The sequence below is a fragment of the Aythya ferina genome (genome assembly GCF_964211825.1).
Source record: "Aythya ferina genome assembly, chromosome: 20".
In the NCBI taxonomy this organism is placed as follows: domain Eukaryota; kingdom Metazoa; phylum Chordata; class Aves; order Anseriformes; family Anatidae; genus Aythya; species Aythya ferina.
Genome location: NC_140318.1, coordinates 11453743 through 11474183, shown reverse-complemented (window position 1 = coordinate 11474183; position 20441 = coordinate 11453743). Strand labels below are relative to the sequence as shown.

Genomic DNA, 20441 nt, shown 5'->3' with positions numbered 1-20441 from the left:
TTTACCGAAGCCCATTGCGGCCCCCAGCCCCGCCCCCCGCGCTCGTCCCGCCCCCCTCCCAGGACTGGCCGCTTTCGCTGAAGGACGTGAGCCTGGCCCTATCGGCGGGCGCGGCGCCTCGGGGGGGGCGGGCGGAGGGCTCGTGCCCCGCCCACTCGTTGCCGGGGGCGGTGCGGCCGGGGCGGCGGGTGCGGCGGCGGAGCCATGGCGGAGAGCGACTGGGACACGGTGACGGTGCTGCGCAAGAAGGGCCCCAGCGCGGCCCAGGCCAAGTCCAAGCAGGTCGGCGGGGCGGCGGCGGGGCCCGGTGCTGACCCCTCGCGGGGCACGGAGCCGGCACCGGGCGGGGCGGGGCGGGGCGGGGCGGGGGTGCCCCCGCGGCCTCAGGGGGCCCGAGGGGCGCGGGCCCCGGCTGCGGCCCAGCCGCCCTCCCCGGCGCCCCCTCCCCCCCCCCCGCCCCGCCGCGGCCCGGCTGATGCAAGGGTTGGGGCGGGGCCTCCCGGTGCCGGGGCCCCGCGGGGGCGGCTCTGCTCGGGCCCCCCCCCCGACCGCAGCCGCTTTGCTCCCGCAGGCGATCCTGGCAGCGCAGCGGCGGGGCGAGGACGTGGAGACCTCCAAGAAGTGTGAGTACGGCCCGCGGCCGCCGCGACCCCTGCGCAGCCCTCCCGGCATGGCTCGGCCCCTGCCCGGAGCCCGGCGTCACGAGGGAAGGAGACCGGGAGCGGGGCCGGCTGCTGCCTGCTGCGGGAGCCTTCCGTGGGCGCGCCGAGCGGCCCGGGCTGGCGGCGGTGTGCGCGGCGGTGCCTTCCTTCAGGCAGAGATGTTAATGCATAATCGCGCTCTTTAAGCGCGTAAACGAGGAAATCGCTAGTTCGAGGGCTCCAAAGCCCTCGAAAGAGTCTTTGTGATTGCACGACTCAGGTTAAACTCCCTGTGTATAGTTATTTCTTTTGCTGATAACATACACTTAACAATCTCGATAACTGTTCTTTTTCTTGTAGTGTAGCAGTTAAAAAATTCTGTTTGCTGTCTGATACAAATCAGGTGCCGTATGGAAAAGATTATGATTGTTGTAAACGAATAAACAGCTGACCCTTGAACAGGGTTTAGTCAGCTTTTTCGAGACACTGGATTTCGGAGGTTGGTGTTAGAGAAGGGACTCAAGCTATAACTAAAATATTCTGACTATGTGAGGTAAAGCAACAGCATATTTTTGAACCTCAGGCTTTCTGCAAAGTTAAATAGGGTTACAGTTTAATTCTAAACAGCATCAGAAAATTGACTAAAAGCTAGTTTAGTGCTGCCTTGTAACTGAGCAAGCAAGGTACAAGTTCCAGTACTAAATCCTCCCGGCTGTAGCAAAAACTTGTATGTATGGAGTGAAATTTGAATATTAAAACCCCATGCAAGAGCAAAAATTTGCATAGCTGGAATGAAACTCATAGCTGGAATGAAGTAAAGAAAGGGGAGGGCTCTGAATGACTGTTTAGACATCAGCATTTAATAGGATTAAGATAACGTTTTCCCTGAGCTGCAGCAGGCAGGCAAGATCTGGTTGAGGTCCATGCTGATGTTGGCACGTTAAATTGTTGAAAACTTCCTGGGATCCTGGGCAGCTGGGTGTTCAGAAAAACTGCTTTGATATTTTTTGGCGCAGCTCTGAGCCTTACTTTGTTTGTTCTTTTATTTTTGTTGTTGTTACTTTGAATGATAGGGGCAGCGGGCCAAAACAAACAACACTTTATTACAAAGAACACAGCCAAGCTCGACCGAGAAACAGAAGAGCTGCACCATGACAGAGTTCCCCTGGAGGTGGGCAAAGTAATCCAGCAGGGTCGGCAGAGCAAGGGCATGACGCAGAAGGACTTGGCCACAGTAAGTATTGCCCAGCGCTCTCCGGCCTCCTTTCTCACTCTCTGGGAATTAATATAGGTAGGCACCTTGAGGCAGGTGAAGATGGATGGATACTTCTTTTCCTGTATCTCCATGGGTATCATGAGCAGGAGGTTTGAATATAGCATCTCTGTTGTCTGACCTCCGAGAGAATGAGTTACATGGGCTTAGGGGGTTATTTGTGCAGCTGTTGCAGCCAGTGAGGTGGTAGGACGCTTCGCCATCAACTCAGTGTGGATGTGAGTTCTTTTGTACTGTGTTCAGAAGTCCATTGCTTTACTAATGAGCAGCAGTATTTAGTGTTTTTCCTCCTGGCAGGCTAAGAGAAGTCTGTCCAGGATGAGTGTTGCCATCACTGTGGCACTCAAATAGTGAAGGGAGGTGATAGAGGGATGATGGAGTAAGCCTGGAAGTAGGCACTTTGTCTTCTGATCCTGGCATAATTAGAGGATGCATCTTTTCTATGTGAGTACTGGGGGGCTGGTTCTGAACATCTACTGTGTATGGAGCCAATGTTTGAGACACGTAATGTCTTTTTAGAAAATCAATGAAAAACCACAAGTTATTGCTGACTACGAATCAGGAAGAGCAATCCCCAATAATCAGGTTATGGGCAAGATTGAAAGAGCCATTGGTAAGTCAAATAGACTTCAAAAATAATGACACTGTTTTCAGTTTTCTCAGTGCCTCAATGTTTCAGTAAGAGATGTTTTTGTTTAAGTTGTTTACACCTACAGTCAGGAACAAGTGCTGACTGTAGGCTGTTATGGTTGCTGTGTCATTAAACTGTGTGCTTTTAAGATCTGGAACTGTGAACTCACAGCTCTTACTTGCCTTTGTTTTCCATCTTTGTGGGTGTGTCTTTGCCCCAGGGACCTCTCTTGTATACAGTCCCCCCCAAAATCAGTGATATGCTATGTCCCTAGAAGGTCTGATGGTAACTCAGGAAAATATCTTGCCACCACTAGAGTTAATGTGGGTCTCCTACACCTGTTCAAATACCATTTTCTAGGAACACAGTCAATGCACAAGCAAAATTAGAGTCTTTTCTGTAACTTTCTGATGCTGCTACAAACTGAAGTAGGATTCTTCCTAAATCTGGTTCCCCTGCCTTCTTTTCTGGACACTCTCTTCTTTAGAGGTGAATGATGAAGTGTACAGCAGCTGATGGTTGTTTCCTTTGTCTTATTCCAGGCCTTAAACTGCGTGGGAAGGATATTGGAAAACCACTCGAAACTGGCCCCAAAGGGAAGTGACAACAAAGCCTCGAAATCAGTTTGTTCAGACTGATCTCGTCTGGCTGGTTCTCCTTAGCCTCCAGAATCTCTCTTCGTATTGCCAAGCTGAACAAGAGGGTTTCAGACTTGCTTTGGGGGGGGGAAATCTGCAGAATCTGTACCTGCTGTAAAAAGGCAACCTTAAAGAAGCGTTTGTCCTGATTTTGTTTTTCCTTCCTCCTTTCCAGAGATTGAAGAACTAAACCCAAAAAAATACTGCATCTAATTTGCCACAAAACATGTGTGTCTTGGTGTTTAGAAGCAGCTAATGTTAAGACACTTGGGGTGGCCTGAAATGTGATAATTTAATTGGAACAATTTTTGGGAAGGGTGGGATATATTATATATAAATAATTTGGGAGAGTTGAGGGTTGATCAGTGTCTGCATTTGAAATGATGACTCAGTCACTGCATTGCAATGACGTTTTTTCTTTGTTCCTTCCAGCCTGTTTTAAAGAGATCTATAATAAAGTTTGATACCCTTCAGTTGCATGGGGTAGTTGCTTCATGCTTACCAGCTGGTAGTAAGTTTTTGTTGTTGGCTATGACTGGTGCACTTCTTCTGGAAGTGCAGTGGGACTACCTGGAGCATCTAGGGTAACAGGTGGTGGTCACAGCCTTCCTAGCTGCTCTGCTTCTTTCCTTGTTGCTTAGGACTGCAGCTTTGGCTTACATCCCAGAGATTAAATCAATACTGTGTTTTTATCTTGTATGGAGAAGGTGAATAGAGTCTTTGGCATCGTACAAAGCAAGACCACTGCAGAGACAGTGGGGCATTTATATGAAGCCAGAGCCCTCCTTATATCCTCTTTTTTACCCTTCTTGTTGAGTGCTGCCAGGATGGGAGCTGTGGTGGAGCTTTAAGGATTCTGCTCAACATGACTGTGTGGCATGACTGTCCTTAAGTTGGACAGAGCTGAAGGGAGAATTAATTGTCTGTAGAAGGACAAGAGGAAAAGCAGGCTTCTGCCACAAATCACGTAAGTGGCATGCTATGTTCCCTTCAGCCAAGCTGTGGCAGTTTAAAGAGACTGGGCTTGCTAATGAACTGTTTACCTCCACAGAGGCTGAAGTGGTTTGTTGTTGCATTTATTTGGCAGACTTGGCAAGGGCTTGCCTGAGGTGATAGTATTAAATTGTTCTGTAAGCTTGGGGAGGGGGGCATTTAAATTTTAAATTGTCATTTAGATGCAAATTATGAGGAGTCCTCAAAACCAGTATGGGCCATCCTGTGGTGGGTGAGTGCCTATACAGCTGGGTCCGAGCTGTTGGCTGCTGGCAGGTGTGCTGTGTGGTGCTGCCCACCCTGCTCCCTGCCCAACTGCCTCCACCCAAAGCCCCCGCAGCCCTGCCTTGCTGGCCAGGCACTTCTGTGCCCTGGGAGCTGACAGGTCTGTGCTCTTCTTCTTAATCCTGGGAGAGGGAAACCGCTTTTGTTGGACGCAAGCACCCATCCCTGGAGGGGTGCAGGATGGTGCACTCTGCCCCCTTCCACCTGAGAAATGGGCAACTGCCAGGACCCTGCTCACACAAGGACGACTGGTCCTGCCCCGAGAAACCCCTGCTCCCTGGGTCTGTCAATGCACAGGCACGTCACGGTGTCTCAGTGTGTTACAGAAAGCTCATGTTACAAAAGACAGCAGTGCTTTTCCCGAGCGCAGCATTGGAGGTAGTGGAGGAAGCATCTGAGCTGTGCCCCTGGGGCTGGTGCCCACTGCAGCTCCGCAGTGTGAGATGTTGGACAGCGAGGGCGCCTGGAGCTGGGCAAGGCTGTGAGCTGAACGGAGCGGGGGGGTTTGCTGGAAGGATGCTCTGCCCCATGTGTGCCTCGCAGGCATGAGGAGGTGAAAAGTGTTGGCTTATTAATTCAATCTTCATCCCTCTCTTTTTGCACTGGTGATATAATGACCTTGTCCTGTAAAGAAGGCTCAATGTGAGCTGGGTCCAGTAAGTGTAGGCTGTCTAATAGGAAATCCAAAGACTTCCAGGTTGTGGAGGGGATAACCCATACACCAGCACACGTGAACCCCAGCAGACGAAACTGCCCAGTGAGTCTGGGTGGGCTCCTTGTCTTTTGAGATCAGCCTTGGTATGGCTGCAAGAGATCAGTGGCTCTGCTGGGGACAGCGTGGCACCAAGCTCATTGAAAGAAACTGAATGTAGTTTAAGTTCTAGGTTTGAAGCTCCTGGCTACAAGAGGTTGAGCAATGTTTGAGTGACCCGCTCTCCAGCAGGGCCCTGGGGAGGAGGATTGCAGCCTCAGCTGTTTCTGTAGCAAACACCTGATCACAGCAGCAAAATATCTAGGTCAGTCCTACAGCTCTAGGGTCACTCATTTGCCAGTGACCAGATAAGTTGCTGAGCCCTTTGCACTTCTCTGATGTGTTAGCAGATTGTAGGCTTACTAGGTGCCTGCTAGAATTTGCTGAGCTTTTAAGAAAGGCTATTTTTGCTGTTGGGGGCAGCTGGGCAAATGGGATAGTCCTGCACCCTCATCCTGAGGGCCAGGGCTGCTCCTTACATCTCGAAAAGTGATGTTGTCGAAGCCCTGGGGAATGCTGCTCTCTGCTGACATCCTGCTCCCCTGTCCTCTCCTCTTCAGCCAGTACCAGCTGCTGGCCACTGCCAGTGCCAGGATGATGATGACCAGCAGAATGCTGAGCACCACTTCTGCCACAAAGCCACGGGAAGACTTCTCTGCAAGGGAACGAGATGCTGCCAGTCTCAAACACCACTGGGAAGAGCTGGCTTGAGCTGCGGCCAAAATGCCAGCACCCTGGGTGGCGCAGGATTCACATTCCCCCATTACACGGTGCCAAAGGCAGCCTGCATCCAGCCTCTGCAGCTGGAAGGACTTGTGGCCAGAGGGAACCCTCCCTGCCACACAAAGCTGTCTCATACCAGCACCCTGCCCAGCTGCCGTGGGGAGGGTCAAATCCCCTTCTCTGAGGCTGGAAGCAGCTGTGTGCAAGCTGTTTGTGCCCCTTGTGCTCTGGGGGCTTGTGGAGGCCACAATCCCAAAGAACACAAGATACAGTTGTTTGGGGCTGCCTCACACACACCTTTCCCCTGTGTGTCTGGGCTGGAATCACAGCCTCCAGTGGTACTGTACTCAATATCATCTAGTGCCACGGTCCCCTCCATTGGCCATATCCGCGTGGTGATCTCAAAGATAATCTGCAAGAGAAGACAGGTTGTTGGGGGTGATGCACAGGGAGAGCGACCAGCAACCTGGGATGGCACCCAGCGTGGCTCCACTCACCTGGAACTCACTGGGGCTCTGCACAGGCACTGTGCCGTTCTGCCAGCCCCGGCTTGAGTGTCCTGCCACAGTCCAGGCTGTGCGCTGCCCTGATGCACTCTGCAGCCTCACCCGCAGCTCCCCGTCAGCTAAAACGTGCGGGGTGTGAGGGGTGTACCCCTGTATCAACGACGGCTCAAAGCTCACAAGAGCAGCCAGCCCCTCCTATCTGTGCCACCCTCTGCTGTGACAGCAGCACCCAGCAAGACACACACACACACACACCCTGGTACGGAGGGGGTTTGCAGCCCCCTGGCTGAGCCCCCAGCCACCCCCCCCCCACAGGCCGAAGCCATCCTCTGCGGGGACAGCACCTTCTGCTCAGCCTGCTGGGGCAGCACTTACAGAGGTGCTCTGGGATGTCCATGTGGTACCAGAAGCGCAAGCAGGAATCGGCAGTGGCAGGCAGGTGCTGGCTCTCCAGCTGGGCAGTGGTGCCCCCTGCACCCAGCACGCGGGTGTCAAAGTGCACATAGTGACCTGGAGGGGCAGGGACAGAGTGCAGGGTGGACCCTGTCCTGCAGCCCTCCCAGTGCCTCCTGCTCCCCATGCTCCTGAGACATGCCCTGAGAACTGAACCCCCAGTCCTGCTTCTTGCTGCCTTTGGGACCAAGCCATGTGGATGCCATGGAGCCCACCATGTATAGGGCTGGGGCCCACAGTGGAGCTGTGCTGTCATGTGGGTGGGCATCTGCCCCTCATGGGATCTGTTCTGCCTGGTCTCATACCAGTCCAAGCCTGGGGCAAGGACAGAGCTGACAAGGGCACAGCTTTTAGGGCTGGGATGAAGTGGAGGGGACATACATGGGTGACCTCCTCCATCCCCAGCTCCTCCTGACCCTCCCAGCCATGCCAGGGCACCCTTGGTTGGGGTGGGGGCTTAGGGGTGTCTCCTACCATTTTTTGTGCCCAGAGTGTGATCCTGCTCAGGGCCGGGGTATTTGGCCAGGGGGACCCCACTTTTCCAGCCCCAGGCGAAGCTGTGCAGGTGCTCATCCACGGGGCTGCTCCAGCCACACATGTCCAGCTCGAAGTCACAGGATACTGTAGGAAATGAGGGCTGAGATGCATGCACTACTAGATGGATGGTGGATGGGAAGGGCTGTCCCTATCCCCACAGCCACATGTCCCCATGGGGTGCCTCAGACCCCAGCCTGGCCATGCTGCTGCCATGGAATGGGCTCTTACCTGGCTCAGGGCAGGCTCCATCCGACACATGCAGGTCATCCAGCGCGATGTACCCATGGTCACCCCCGGCTCCTACCACTTCAAATATTGCCTGTGGGGAGGTGGGGAGTGGGGACACGAAGGTTGGCAGCTGCCATGGTGCAGGCAGTGTGCTGGAGCAGTGTACCCATCGTCACCCTGCTTCCTCCTGCAGCTTCAACCCTGCCGGGAGGTGCCCCGGGCCCTGTCTCACCTTCCAGTCCCCATCCGCCTGGACAGTGGCTTGGCTGCGGTGCCAGGTGTCCCCTTCCATTGTGCTCATGCTGAACAGCTTCCTCAACACCCCGCTGTCCTCCACAAGGATGCTGAGAGACCCTGCCCAGGGACCCCCCACAAGGCTGGATGCATGCTGTGCTGTGGCATGGTGCATAGCAAGCACTTGGCCCCCTGGTGCCTACCCGTCGGGAGCTGCCCCACAGGACCCAAGCATCCTGTGCTGACCTGCGGTACTTGGCAAGGGGCACATGGGGCTCACCTGGGTCTCCAGTGCTCAGCTGGTACCAGAAGGCCAGGCACTGGGCAGGTGCAGAGGGCTGGTATGGTGCAGAGGTGAGGGTGGCCTTGTGCCCCATGGGCAGGGAGCCCTTGCTGGTGCTCACCACCATGTAATGCCCTGGTGAGAGAGAAGCCCCCATGCTGTGACACTTCCCCTCCCCGCCCTTGCCCGGCCCTGCTGAGGGTCACTGGGGAGCCCTGGAGTTGGGAAAATGGGTTTGAGGAGCCCTGAGGTTGGGGAGTGCTGTACTCAGTGCTTCTGTTATGTTGAAGCAGCAGCACAGTCACGGTCTAGGGGATGGAGGGGGACTAAGCCCTGTGACCATGCAGGCAGCAGAGGTGAGCAGGGCAGCTCCTCAGATCCCATGAAGCCGTGGCCCCGCTACCTGCAGCAGTGCCAGTGGTGTGGTCAGCTGGGGGGCCAGCGATAGTGCCGGTGCTGTTGCTCTGCCGCAGCCATGTCGGCTGTGTGCTGCCCGTCAGCCCACAGGTGTCTGCCTCAAAGGAGCAGGAGAGCTCGGCTCCACAGGTGCCCTCTGTCACCAACAGGTCATCCAGCGCTGCATCACCCACAAAGCCGTCCCGCAGGGCCTCGAAGGCCAGCTGCCGCCAGGGGCAAGACAGCAGCTTCAGAGGGGCCCAGCCTGCGCCCCACAGCACAGGGACCCCCGCACAGCACAGCCCCACGCCGCCAGGCACCCACAGGCCTCACTCACCCGGTAGCGTTGCCGTCCCGTGGCAGGGAGCGTTGCCAGTCCCCGGTGCCAGAGACTGCCCTGGGTCCCCCGCTGGGTCCACAGCACCGTCTCCTCTGCTCCCTCCAGCTGCAGCTTGAGGTTCAGGGTGCCTGGGCAGAGGGGAACATTGAGGAGTCGGCCTCAGTGCCCAGGCTCACGGCAGCACTGCACAGCCCCAGGTGCCCTGTCCTGCACCCCACCGGGACCCTGCACTCCTCAGCAATATCCAGGCTGGAGCATCCTAGTGAGGATGCGAAGGGCCACGTACCGATCTGTGGGCCAGCCAGGCGGTACCAGAAGGTGAGGCAGCGTGGGGTGGCGGCAGGCTCCTGGCTGTAGGTGATGAGCTGTGCACGCTGACCACGGGTCCATGGTGCCGAGGGGTTCGTGGCCAGAAAATAGCCTGAGCATCAAGAACAGCCAGGGTGGATGGGGCACAGGCATGGGAGCTATGCTGCACCCACCTGTCCTGCCCTCACTGTCAGGGCCTCATCATGCCCCCAGCCCTGGGTCTGGGTGCCCCTGGGCTGCCTTGGCTGAGCCCGTACCATATGCAGGGGGGTCTCAGTGCTGCTCAGGGTGTGCAGGGCACATCCCACCCTGGGGATAGGGGGCTGCAGGGTCCCCCCAGTTGGCCAGGCCCCCAGGAGGGGAGCTGACCCCTTACCAGAACCAGTGGTGTGGTCAGAGCCCTGCCCCTGCCCTGTGCTGTGGACCCACTGGAAGTCGCTGGCCTGATCCTGGTACCAGCCGCACAGGCCTGTCTCGAAGTTGCAGGACAGCTCTGGCCAGAGAGAGGTGACCATGGTGAGGGTGGTGTGGATAAAGAACCCCGAAAGCAAACAGGTACCCCAAATGTCCCTTTACCCAGCCCAGCACAGCTGCTCCCCCCTGCCCCACTCCCCAGGTTCGCCCCATGCTCCTGGGGGTGGCAAATGTCAGGGGGCAGGATGTGTGCTCTGGGCCAAGGGCTCACATGGCTGCGGCCCTGTCCCTGGGGGGGGGACAGGTGAGGATCACCTGGCAGCCCCCAGGCAGCAGCACCCACCTCCCAGTGGCTCTGAGCAGGGTCCTCTCCTGCCCACCATACCCAGAGGAAGGCACCCGCATGCACTGACATACCCGTGGCCCCTGGGGGCATCACATTGGGGTCACACTGCACAAACGTCACGTTGTCAATGGCAGCGTCTGCTTGGTCCTGCAGGTCCACCAGCCCCAGCAGCTCGACCTGGGGGTGGCTGCGATGAGTCCCAGGCTGCTGGTGGCACCAGCACTGCCTGGTCTGCCACTGGCCAGGCTGGTTGTACCTGGAAGGGCCGGGCCCTCTCTCCCAGCAGGATGTGGACATGTCCCCAGGCCATGCTGCCATGACCCCGCACGTGCCAGGCCAGGTGGGTCATGCCTGTGGTGTGGTCCACGACGCTGACAGCGAGGAAGCCTGGGCATGAGAAATGGTGCTGGGGGCACAGGTAACCCACATGGCCATCACCCATCCAGCCTGCAGCTGCAGGGAATGGGGACGCCCCCAGCTCCAGGCAGCATGATGGGGGACAGCAGGGCTGGGAAAGACAACAGTGTCTTACAGTTGACCCCAGGCAAGGCAGGGGCTACCTTGGGGGCCGCTCTGGATGTGGTAGCTCATCTCCATGCTGCAGGCCAGGCCAGAGGGGCCCAGCAGAGGCGTGCGTGCCTTTGCAGGAGCCACCATTTGTCCTTCTCCTTCCTGGAGGGCCAGGAAAGCCCCTGGACAAGGAAACAGCCTGAGGGGTTGGGGCAGAGCCACAACAGAGCACCCCCAGCCAAAGCACCCTGCTTCTAGCACCCTGCCTGGGCACACCACCCCAACCCCCTCCCACAGCGGCTTCCATCTGAACAGGAGCAGGAACAGGGGCAGGGGGGTCTGCACCCTGGGAGCCCCCATGGTGCTGGGGACCAACGAGCACCATTTCAAGCAGTGGAAATGGCCTCACCTGCTCCCGCGAGGGCAATGGCTCTGGGCTCGGTGGCCCTCTGTATGGCCCAGCGCAGCCGGCCCACGCTGACATCATGCCAACCCCCGTCCCCCTCCTCAAAGGTGGTGGCTCCTGCAAAATCAAGCGATCATTGCTGTGGTACCATGGAGCTTCCCAGACTGCCCCAGCCCAACCTGGGGGTGCCCTGGGCCCCCTTGCCCCAGCCTCACCATGACTCTGGGCATGGGGAGCTGGGTGCCCAGCTTCTGCCCACAGACTCACCACAGAGTTTCTCATCGGAGCCATCAGTGCATATCTTGGCAAAGTCACAGGCCAGCTCACTGCTGATGCAGCTCCCATTATCGCAGGTGAACTCCCCGTCTATGCAGGTGCTGGCATGGTCCTGGCCTGGCAGCGCCATCGGAGATGGATCTGATGGTGAAAGCCCCAGGCTGGAGTGCAGTACTGGCAGGGTGTGAGGCCAGACCTGGGTCCAGGCATTGTCCCAGCATTGCCCCTTCCAGCTGTAGCCCCACCAGGTGTCCCCTGGCAGCACAGCCCGGCCATGGCAGCACAGTCCTGTGCTGGCACAACCCTACTGGTCTGTCCCCACAGACAGTCAACGCTGGCCCCAAGCATCTCCCTAGTTCTATATGTCCCCCAGCCCTGCCTTGGTGCTGCCTCCAAACAAAAGGGACCTGGTAGTTGTCAGTGGTATCTCTGTGTGTGATATGGCTGAGTAAGGAGGATTTGGAGCAGGGGTGTCACAGGTGCAGGACCAGGATACCAGGCACTTCAGGCTGTGGTACCCAGGGCAAGTGCTTGCTATGTTGTGCCCAGGATGGCCACCATGATAAGTAGAAGACAGGCAGACCCTGAAGCAAGTCCTCTAGCGATGGTGACGTGGCCAGAAGGCACCTGGGAGCCACAGCCCACATCCAAGCTCACCCAGATGTGGAGTACAGCCTGGAGACAGGATCAGGTCGTCGATGGCCACAGTCCCTCCACTTCTGGCCACCCCCTTGATCAGCACCTGCAGGGAAGCACCATGCCAGCAGGTCAGCACAGGGTCTTGCACAGAGGGGCTGTGTGACACTGCTGGGAAAGGGGGGACACTGGGGAGCCATGGGATGGAGGACACCCAGCCCCTCTGATCGGCTAGCACTCGCACCCCCAAAGAAGGGATCCACGGGAGCAAAGGTGATGCTGTGTCTGCAAGGGGTGCATGGGGTGGGATGGAGAGGCGTGGGCAAAGGTGCTGCCCTTATACATGCGCCATGGCCTGTGGCTGCCCAGGGGTGCCACCAGAGTGCCCTCCACAGGCAACTGGGAGAGGGTCGGGTCATATGGGTGGCCATGGGGGACAGCAGATGGGCTGGGGGAAGATGTTGGGTGACATGGGGTGTGTGAAGAATCAGGATGGTCCCTGGGTTTGGGGGGCATTTGGAAGTGGGGGACACAGGGGACATGAGAATGGTATTTGCCACCACCAGGAGGCCCAGCTCTGGCCTCTGGTTCCCAGTCCATATACTACCCCTGGTCCCATGGGTGCATCCTGAGGGCCCACAGATCAGCCAACCTGCTTGGCGGCAGCCCCTTGCCCTGTGGCAATGCTGGTGGAGGCTGCCCTGGGGTCGGGTTTTCAGGGCTGAGGTAGTGTCACAGCAAGGTCCCTGGGCACAGTGAGATTCTGGGTACCCAACTCACCCAGTACAGCCCCAGCCCACCTTGAAGCTCTCTGTCACATTGAAGTCTACTCTCTCCCGGACCCAGCAGCTGCCCGTGTCCCCTGTCCTCTGTCTCACCAGTTGCTCAGTGGAGTTGGTCATGTAGGAGATGCTGAGGCTGCTGGTGGCTGAGCCATGGAGGTGGCAGTACAGCACAAGCTGGAGCCGGGGAGAGGTGGTGAGCAAGCCCTGAGAGCTGAGGAGGAGCACAGAGCCCCCACACCCCATGGAATGCTCACAAAGGTGGGGCTGGAGAAGCTCAGTGCTCCCAGCAGGTGCTGGGGATGCCACCAACCACCCCCAAACCTGCTGTTCTCCCCAGGCTAAGGGCCAAGGCAGACCTGGTCCCATGTGGTGCTCCCTGCAAACAGGGAACCCATTCCTCACCACTGACATGCCCATGGGGCTGCTGTCCCCTGCCCTGCACTCATGCACCCACAGTGACTCACGTAGCAGGAGCTGTTGGAGGAGATGATGGAAATGCTCAGGCTGGCCGTGCTGCTGGACCCCGCAGCTGAGGCACTGCTGATATGGAGGAAATAGCCTGTGGGAGACACGGAGATGGAGCCAAGTGGTTCCAGGCATGCAGGTACAAAAGCAGAAGGAGCAGGTGTGGAAGCAGAGGCTGGGGAGGCTGGGACCAACAGGCAGCACATACAGTGCCCTGTACAACCATTCCCAGCTTGTGCCCCATGCCGCCCTGGCCCTGCCATCAGAACTTTCAATTTGGTTCCCCTGGTGTTCACCAAGGAGCTGTTTTCCTGCCAAGGCACAAAACAGAAGAAAACCAGAAGGCCCAGGAGAAGACAGCCAGTGCTGCCAGGAGCAGCAAGCTGCTTATCAGTGCTGACTTGCTGCAAGGTTTTCCAGCCATGCTTGCAAAACTTCTCCCAAGGGAGCCATCAGGTGTTTGCTGTTTACAGAGGCTGTTTTCCCAGTGCAGCCTCAAGCTGAGCCTAGGCATGCTGTTATCGCAGGGGCCAGAGGGCACTTCCGTGCCGGGGCTAGTGACACCAAGGCTGGCAGGTGGCTGGATTCCCCAGTGTGAAATCCCAAGGGCTGTGATGGGGCTCATAGGAGATCCCACTACCCAGCATGTACCTGCTGCGCTGTTTGTGCTGTGGTCCCGGGTGGGGATGCCGTATGTGGCACCCAAGTTCATGCTTGTGTTCCTCTCCCATGTTGTCTGCCCAGCCTCCACCCAGCTGCAGAAACCATTCTCAAAGGAGCAGATGTTGAAGCCCTCTGTGGGGGGAGCGAGAGCAGTGACACAGATGGGGGCCCAGCGCTGCCCAGGCCGGGAGGCCCCATGGCTGTCTGTGTTGATGTTTCCCCATGACAAAGCCTGCTGGGTGAATTAGTCCTGCAGCTGTAAAGCTCCAGGGCAGTGCTGGAACAACCCATTCCAGCCCTGTGCCATCCCATGGCCCCACAGGGTCAGACCCTCTGCCCATCCATGCCCTTCCCCCCCCCCCCCGGGGCTAGAGATACTCACGGCAATGCTGCACAGCCTCATCCGAGCTGTCCCCGCAGTCGTCAGTGCCATCGCAGAAGCGGTTCAGTGCCAGGCAGGAGCCCTGGCTGCATCTGTTCTCCTCCGCCCCGCAGACCTGCTGCCCGGGTGCTGGGGCCGTGGGACATGGTGTCAGCACCTTGCTGGCCCCCACAGGGAGCTCAGAACCCCACTGTGTTGTGCTCCCCACTCTGTCTTTCCCTGCATTGCTCTCTCCATCCAAGGTATGGCTTCTCTCTGCCCTCTGTGTGCCCTGTCTGGGGCAAGTGATCCCCGAGACACCCTGGGCAGTGGGAGAGCTCGCACAGAGCACAAAGGCTGAACCACCACCCTGGGGTGCCATCCTGCATCATCCCAGCCACCACAAGACTCACTCTGCAAGCCACAGTTCCTGAAGACAATGTCATCGAGTGCCAGCACTGCCCCACACGCAGGTGGCTGTGTCAGGGCGAAGGTGAGCTGCAACAAGAGGTGAGGGCTGGGTGAACTGATCTGGCCCAAGCCACCAGTGCAGCCTCTGCTCCCGGTGCAGCCCATGGAGGCCAGCCAGACCCCAGCACCCTCCAGCCCTAACTCTTCACCTGGAACTGCCCCGTGATCCGGCCCGTGTACGCCACCAGCTGGTGCCAGCCCTCAGCTCCGTGCTGGGGGCTCTGCCACAGCTCCACCACCTTGTCCCTGGATGCCATGGCCAGGCGCAGCGTCGGCCACGCTGTCTGGTTGAGCCCTGCAGGGAGTCCCAAGATGTGGCCTTTGGCAGTGGGCACCCCGGGGTGACCGTGGGGTGACTCAGATCCTGACAGCTCTGGGGACCGAAGCGGGGTCCTGCCAGCTCTGCTTGCGGGGCATGGAAGAGGCGAGTAGGATGGCTGGGACCCAGCTCGAGGTGCCAGTGGCTTTGTCCACCACTACCCCCATGGTTGTTTCCCTGCCCTGGTACTAGTTGTGGGCACCCAGCTGCACTCACTGCTTCCAGAGAGGTGGTACGAGGCCCAGATCTCACACGTGGCAGCCACGTCCTGCATCATGGGTGACCTGAGCCAGGCAGTAGCTGTGGCTTTTGCTGGTGGGGACACTGTCACCATGAACCACCCTGGGGAGGGCAGAGCAGAGCAAGAGGTTCCAGAGCTGCAGTCAGCATCACTCCTGTGGGCGATGCCCTTGCACCTGCCAGGACAGGAGCCCTGGCAACCTCAGGGCACCCTCAGCCCAGAGGGGCAGTGCTGTGGGTGCCCACAGAGCAGCTCCCACTTACCCCTGTCTGTGCCCACGGTGTGGTCTGAGTGGAGCCCCGTGCCCCATTTGTCCAGGCTGGCCCGGCCCCGCACCCATCTGTAAGCTGTGGTGCTCACGTCCTGCCAGCCACAGTCACCTTCCTCGAAATCACAGGTGAAGGGGGTGCCCAGCACAGCTGAGACCCCCAGGTACCCTGGGGACAGGGGGGTAGAGGTCAGGGCAGGGATGGGTCCACCCCAGGGAGCGGCCGTGCCTCCAGCTCCATCACCCGTTCACCAGGCACCCACCACACTGGTTCTCATCAGAGCAGTCACTGCAATAGCACACAAAGTTGCAGAGGTGCTCGGCCGTGCTGCTGCAGCTGTTGACAACAGTGGCCCTGCTGGAGAGGATGGCCCCATCTGTGAGAGAGAGGAAGGGGCTGAAAAACCTTGTGGAGGAGCCAAGTATGGGGCCACAGCAGGGGACACCTGTGCAGGATCCTCAGTTTGGGACCCTGCTGGTTGGGACCACTGGGCTCCTGGCAGCATTGTTCCTTGGATGGAACCCTCCACTGCCTGGGTGGGCTGGCAGCTAGGGCAGGGGTTTCGCCAGGGCCTGGAGAAAAGCAAAATCCCCCAAAGTCTGGGGTCCTGCCCCATCCCTGCCCACTCACACCCACCCTCATGGTGGTTTGCATCTCCCACGACCACCACCACTGCCTATCAGGGCCACGGCATTGGCCCTGCCACTGAAATGCGAGCACTTCCTCATCATGCTGAGGAAAGCTATCATAAACCCAGCCTGACGCTGACTTGTCCCTAGCAGCTCCAGCATTTGCTTGCCCCAGAGATTCCCCGTTTGACCTCCATGACCCTGACAGGGGGGTACCCCCCAGCCCCCCAAGCTGGGAAAGCTGCAGCAGTGCTTGGGGGAGGAGGGGGAGGGCAGTGAGCCCAACTCCCATGGGGCAGGGATGGACGGGACCAGAAGTTCTGTGGCCCCTTCGTGTCCCAAAGTGCGACCCAAGGCATGGCCCCCATGTGGGAAAACAACTCACCCAGCAGCAGCAGGGCTGCAAGGAGCATGAGCCCAGACATCTCAGCCTCCGGGATACGATGAGGGTAGAAAGGAGGCAGGCAAGGCAGGGGCCGGGGGAGGCCGCGCTGTGAGCCCCAGGCTGGAATCTGTTCCTCAGGACCTGCTGCACTCTGGACTTCAGCCCCGCTGTTATCTGTGCCGCTGTACAGCGCAATTGCATCAGGTGTAGTAAAACAAGGGGCTTGACTCTGAGTGTGAGTGAGGACACATGGAGGCAAGAACAACATCCTCACGAGGGGGAGTGGAGAGGCAGGCGACCTATTCTCTGTAATCACCAGTGATAGGACCCGCAGGAATGATGCCAAGCTGAGGCAGGGGAAGTTTAGGCTGGACATCAGGAAGAGGTTCTTCACAGACAGGGTGGTCGCACACTGGAACAGGCTCCCCAGGGAAGTAGTCACTGCACCAAGCCTGTTGGAATTTAAGAAGCGTTTGGACTGTGCACTTAGTCACATGGTCTAAACTTTTGGGTAGACCTGTGTGGTGCCAGGAGTTGGACTCGATGATCCTTATGGGTCCCTTCCAACTCGGGGTATTCTATGATTCTATGAGAAACCCTGTGCCCTCCCATGGAGCAGCCACCTCAGTCAGGGCACCCTGCGTGCCACTCCCTCAGGCTGTGGGCAGGATCCCTGCTGAGCCCAGGAAGGCACCGAGCTGAGTGGGAGCTGCCGATGGGCCCCGGGCAAAGGAGGCATCAGGCTGTGGGGCTCCCCCAGGCAGAGCATCTCCCGCAGGGCCGATCCCTCCCCTCCACTCAGCACTGGGGAGAGATGTGCACATACTCCAGCTGGGGCTGGAGATGATGAAGGCTCTGCAGCATCTTTCGCAGGAGGAAAGGCTGCAAGAGGTGTAGCTGCTCAGCCTGGAGAAGGCTCAGCATGGTGGGGGTGGAGACAAGGCAGCCAGGCTCTTCTCAGAACAGGGTGCCCAAGGAAGAGACAGAACTATGAGAGCAAACTCTAATACATGAAATGCCATGTGAGTTTAAGAAAAAAATTGTTTATGGTGAAGGCCATCAAAACCAGAACAGGCTGCCCAGGCAGGTTACAGAGTCTCCATCTGCAGGAATGCTCAAAACCCCTCTGGATACAGCCCTTAGCAGTCCCCTACAGCTGACCCAGCCTGAGCAGGGGTTGCACTAGGCTATCTCTGGAGGTGCCTCCAACCTCAGCAATTCAGGGGCTTGAAGGGAAGCTGTGCTCCTCCATCCTATTCACGCCCTCCTCCTGAAGGGATGCAAGACATGGACTCCTGATGGCTCTTGAAGGACTTTTGCCCTTTTTGCCTTTTTCACCACTACATGTACTTATCCCATAGCCCCACATGCTGCCCACATGCCTGAATCTGTCATACAATTGGTTAGAGACTCTCAGACACGCCTGGAGCCAGCCAGCAATTGGCCACTGCCCCAAAGCTCACCTTATCACTGTGGCCAATTTACTTTATCTCAACGTTGCTCAAGTTTTTGTTTCTGCCATTTGTTTCCTCATTATCTCTAATTCAGGGACGTGTGAAACATCACAGAGCCACCTCTAAATTCCTTTCCCACACCCTCCCAGGTTTTGATGTCTAACAGCCATTCATGTGCAGGGAATTGGACTCTGTGACCCACGACTGCTGGGTGGTATCACCCAGGCCCTGCAGAGAGCCTGGTTGATGGTGGATAGTCGGCTGAATATGAGCCAGCAGTGTGCTCAGGTGGCCAAGAAGGCCAACGGCATCCTGGCTTGTATCAGGAACAGTGTGACCAGCAGGGCTAGGGAGGTGATCGTCCCCCTGTACTTAGCTCTGGTGAGGCCGCACCTCGAGTACTGTGTTCAGTTTTGGGCCCCTCGCTACAAGAAGGACATGGAGGTGCTTGAGCGGGTGCAGAGAAGGGCGACAAAGCTGGTGAGGGGCCTGGAGAACAAGTCCTACGAGGAGCGGCTGAGGGAGCTGGGCTTGTTCAGCCTGGAGAAGAGGAGGCTCAGGGGCGACCTTATCGCTCTCTATGGGTACCTCAAGGGAGGCTGTAGCGAGGTGGGGGTTGGCCTGTTCTCCCACGTGCCTGGTGACAAGACGAGGGGGAATGGGCTTAAGTTGAGCCAGGGGAGTTTTAGGTTAGATGTTAGGAAGAACTTCTTCACTGAAAGGGTTGTGAGGCACTGGAACAGGCTGCCCAGGGAAGTGGTGGAGTCACCATCCCTGGAAGTCTTCAAAAGACGCTTAGATGTAGAGCTTAGGGATATGGTTTAGTGGGGACTGCTAGCGTTAGGTCAGAGGTTGGACTCGATGATCTTGAGGTCTCTTCCAACCTAGAAATTCTGTGATTCTGTGATTCTGTGAGAGCAGAGCTCTTCACATAGAATCACAAAGAATAGCTGAGGCTGGAAGCACCTCTGGGTCCCTCTGGTCCAACGCTTGCTTCAGCAGGGCCACCCAGAGCAGGGTGCCCAGCACCATGTCCATGCAACTTTGGAGACTCCACAACTTTTCCGGGCAGCCTGTGCCAGTGCCCCACCACCCGCATGGCACAGAAGGGTGGTCTGGTGCTCAAAGGGAGCCTTCTGTGCTCCGGTTTGTGTCCACTGCCTCTTGTCCTGGCACTGGGCACCACTGACAAGAGCCTGGCTCTGTCTTCGTGGCATCCTCCCTCCAGGTATCTATACACATTGATGAGACCCCTCTGAGTCTCCTTTTCTTCAGGCTGAACTGTACCAGGCTCTCCCCATAGGAGAGGTTGTCCAGTTCCTTGATTGTCTTGGGATGATCTTCCATCTTGAGCGGGCCCAGTGCATGCCCTGGGAACCTGGGCTTGGTTCCTGGTGTTCTCCCCCTCCTACCCCCCAACTTGTACAATGGCATGTTTGGACACCATCCTCCCCAGGAAACAGCTCCAGCCCTGAGCCACCAGTCATGCAGTGGGCCCTGCAACAATGCTGGGAGCACCCCCAGCCCAACCCATGATGCCCATCCATCATTGCACACTTTTCCCTATTGCACATGAGAAGTTTGAAGCAGGACATGGGGCACAGGGACTGAATGTCAGGTCTCACTAACACTGCACATCTCCTCTATAGGACCCTGCTGACCAGGAAGGAATCAACTGAGCTGCTTTTCCAGGGCACTGCGCCACTGTGCTCCAGATCTGAATGTCAAGGTCTTCCTTGCTTATAAAATGTGAGCAGGACTCTGTTCCTCATCTCTGATCATGTTTGATCCTTTCCTTGTGAGGGTGGCAAGACCCTGACTTAGAGGGATGCTTTATCAGGGAATGTAGGACAAGTTTAATGACATTAAACTAAAAAGGGTATACTTTTATATTTAGAAATAAGGAAGAAATTTTTTATTCTGAGGGTGGTGAGGCACAGGAACATGCTGCACAGAGAAGCTGTGGGTGCCCCATCCCTGGAGGTGTTCAAGGCCAGGTTGGATGGGGGCTGGGGGCAGCCTGAGCTGGTGGTAGGGGGGGTTGGGCCTAGATGGGCTTTAGGGTCCGTTCCAACCCATACCATTCTGTGCTTCTAATTTCTGTCCACGTCGCACACATCCCCTGAAAGCACAAACTGGGGAAGGCAGGGAGCCACACAGACAGCAGTCAGGATGCAGCTGGGAGCATACTTGCTGAAGACCAGTACTAAAAGGTGTCACAGCCTGGCCTTCAACACCAACCTCAGTCCAGTAGAGGGACTACACGCACACAGCAGCACAGCTGAGTTAAACAGTGGCTGGGGTCAGGCCAAAGGCTTGCCTGGGAAGGTAAGGTTTCTCCAGCCCTACCTTTGTACGAGACAGCCAGAGGGCATCCTGCCCCTTGAGCTCTCCTACCACCAAAGTCTCCAGCAGCTTTTCCCAGCTTTTCACCACCCCCATCCTCCTCACTGTGGAACTACAATCAGAGTGCCCCTGGAAGAGCAAGCTGGGAAATGTTGAGGAGCAGGAGCCAGCGCCGGCTGCCCTTGAACTCAAGGAGGATGCTCCATCTCCAGGTGTCCTGCCTGGGTAGGAACAGGACATGTTC

The 20441-nt window shown here is 57.5% G+C and overlaps 2 protein-coding genes across 2 annotated transcripts; one reads left to right on the top strand and one right to left on the bottom strand.

The window, feature by feature from the left end:
- The first annotated feature begins 134 nt into the window (after positions 1-134).
- Positions 135-3662, top strand: EDF1 (endothelial differentiation related factor 1). Its single transcript, XM_084494532.1, has 5 exons — positions 135-282; positions 572-623; positions 1715-1875; positions 2434-2527; positions 3088-3662. The coding sequence occupies exons 1-5, from the start codon at positions 205-207 to the stop codon at positions 3147-3149; spliced, it is 447 nt and encodes a 148-aa protein (XP_084350658.1). The 5' UTR covers positions 135-204; the 3' UTR covers positions 3150-3662.
- MAMDC4 (MAM domain containing 4) lies at positions 3268-17150 on the bottom strand. The gene is made up of 29 exons (XM_084494476.1): positions 16398-17150; positions 15646-15759; positions 15378-15551; positions 15090-15215; positions 14704-14849; positions 14497-14581; positions 14105-14233; positions 13711-13854; positions 13059-13153; positions 12610-12768; positions 11831-11915; positions 11165-11314; positions 10901-11014; positions 10542-10673; positions 10238-10368; positions 10053-10158; positions 9598-9714; positions 9199-9333; positions 8910-9040; positions 8580-8796; positions 8174-8311; positions 7892-8013; positions 7660-7750; positions 7369-7515; positions 6817-6951; positions 6433-6560; positions 6233-6347; positions 5692-5867; positions 3268-5085 (listed from the first exon to the last, which is right to left on the bottom strand). The coding sequence occupies exons 1-29, from the start codon at positions 16771-16773 to the stop codon at positions 5038-5040; spliced, it is 3966 nt and encodes a 1321-aa protein (XP_084350602.1). The 5' UTR covers positions 16774-17150; the 3' UTR covers positions 3268-5037.
- Positions 17151-20441: the final 3291 nt, after the last annotated feature.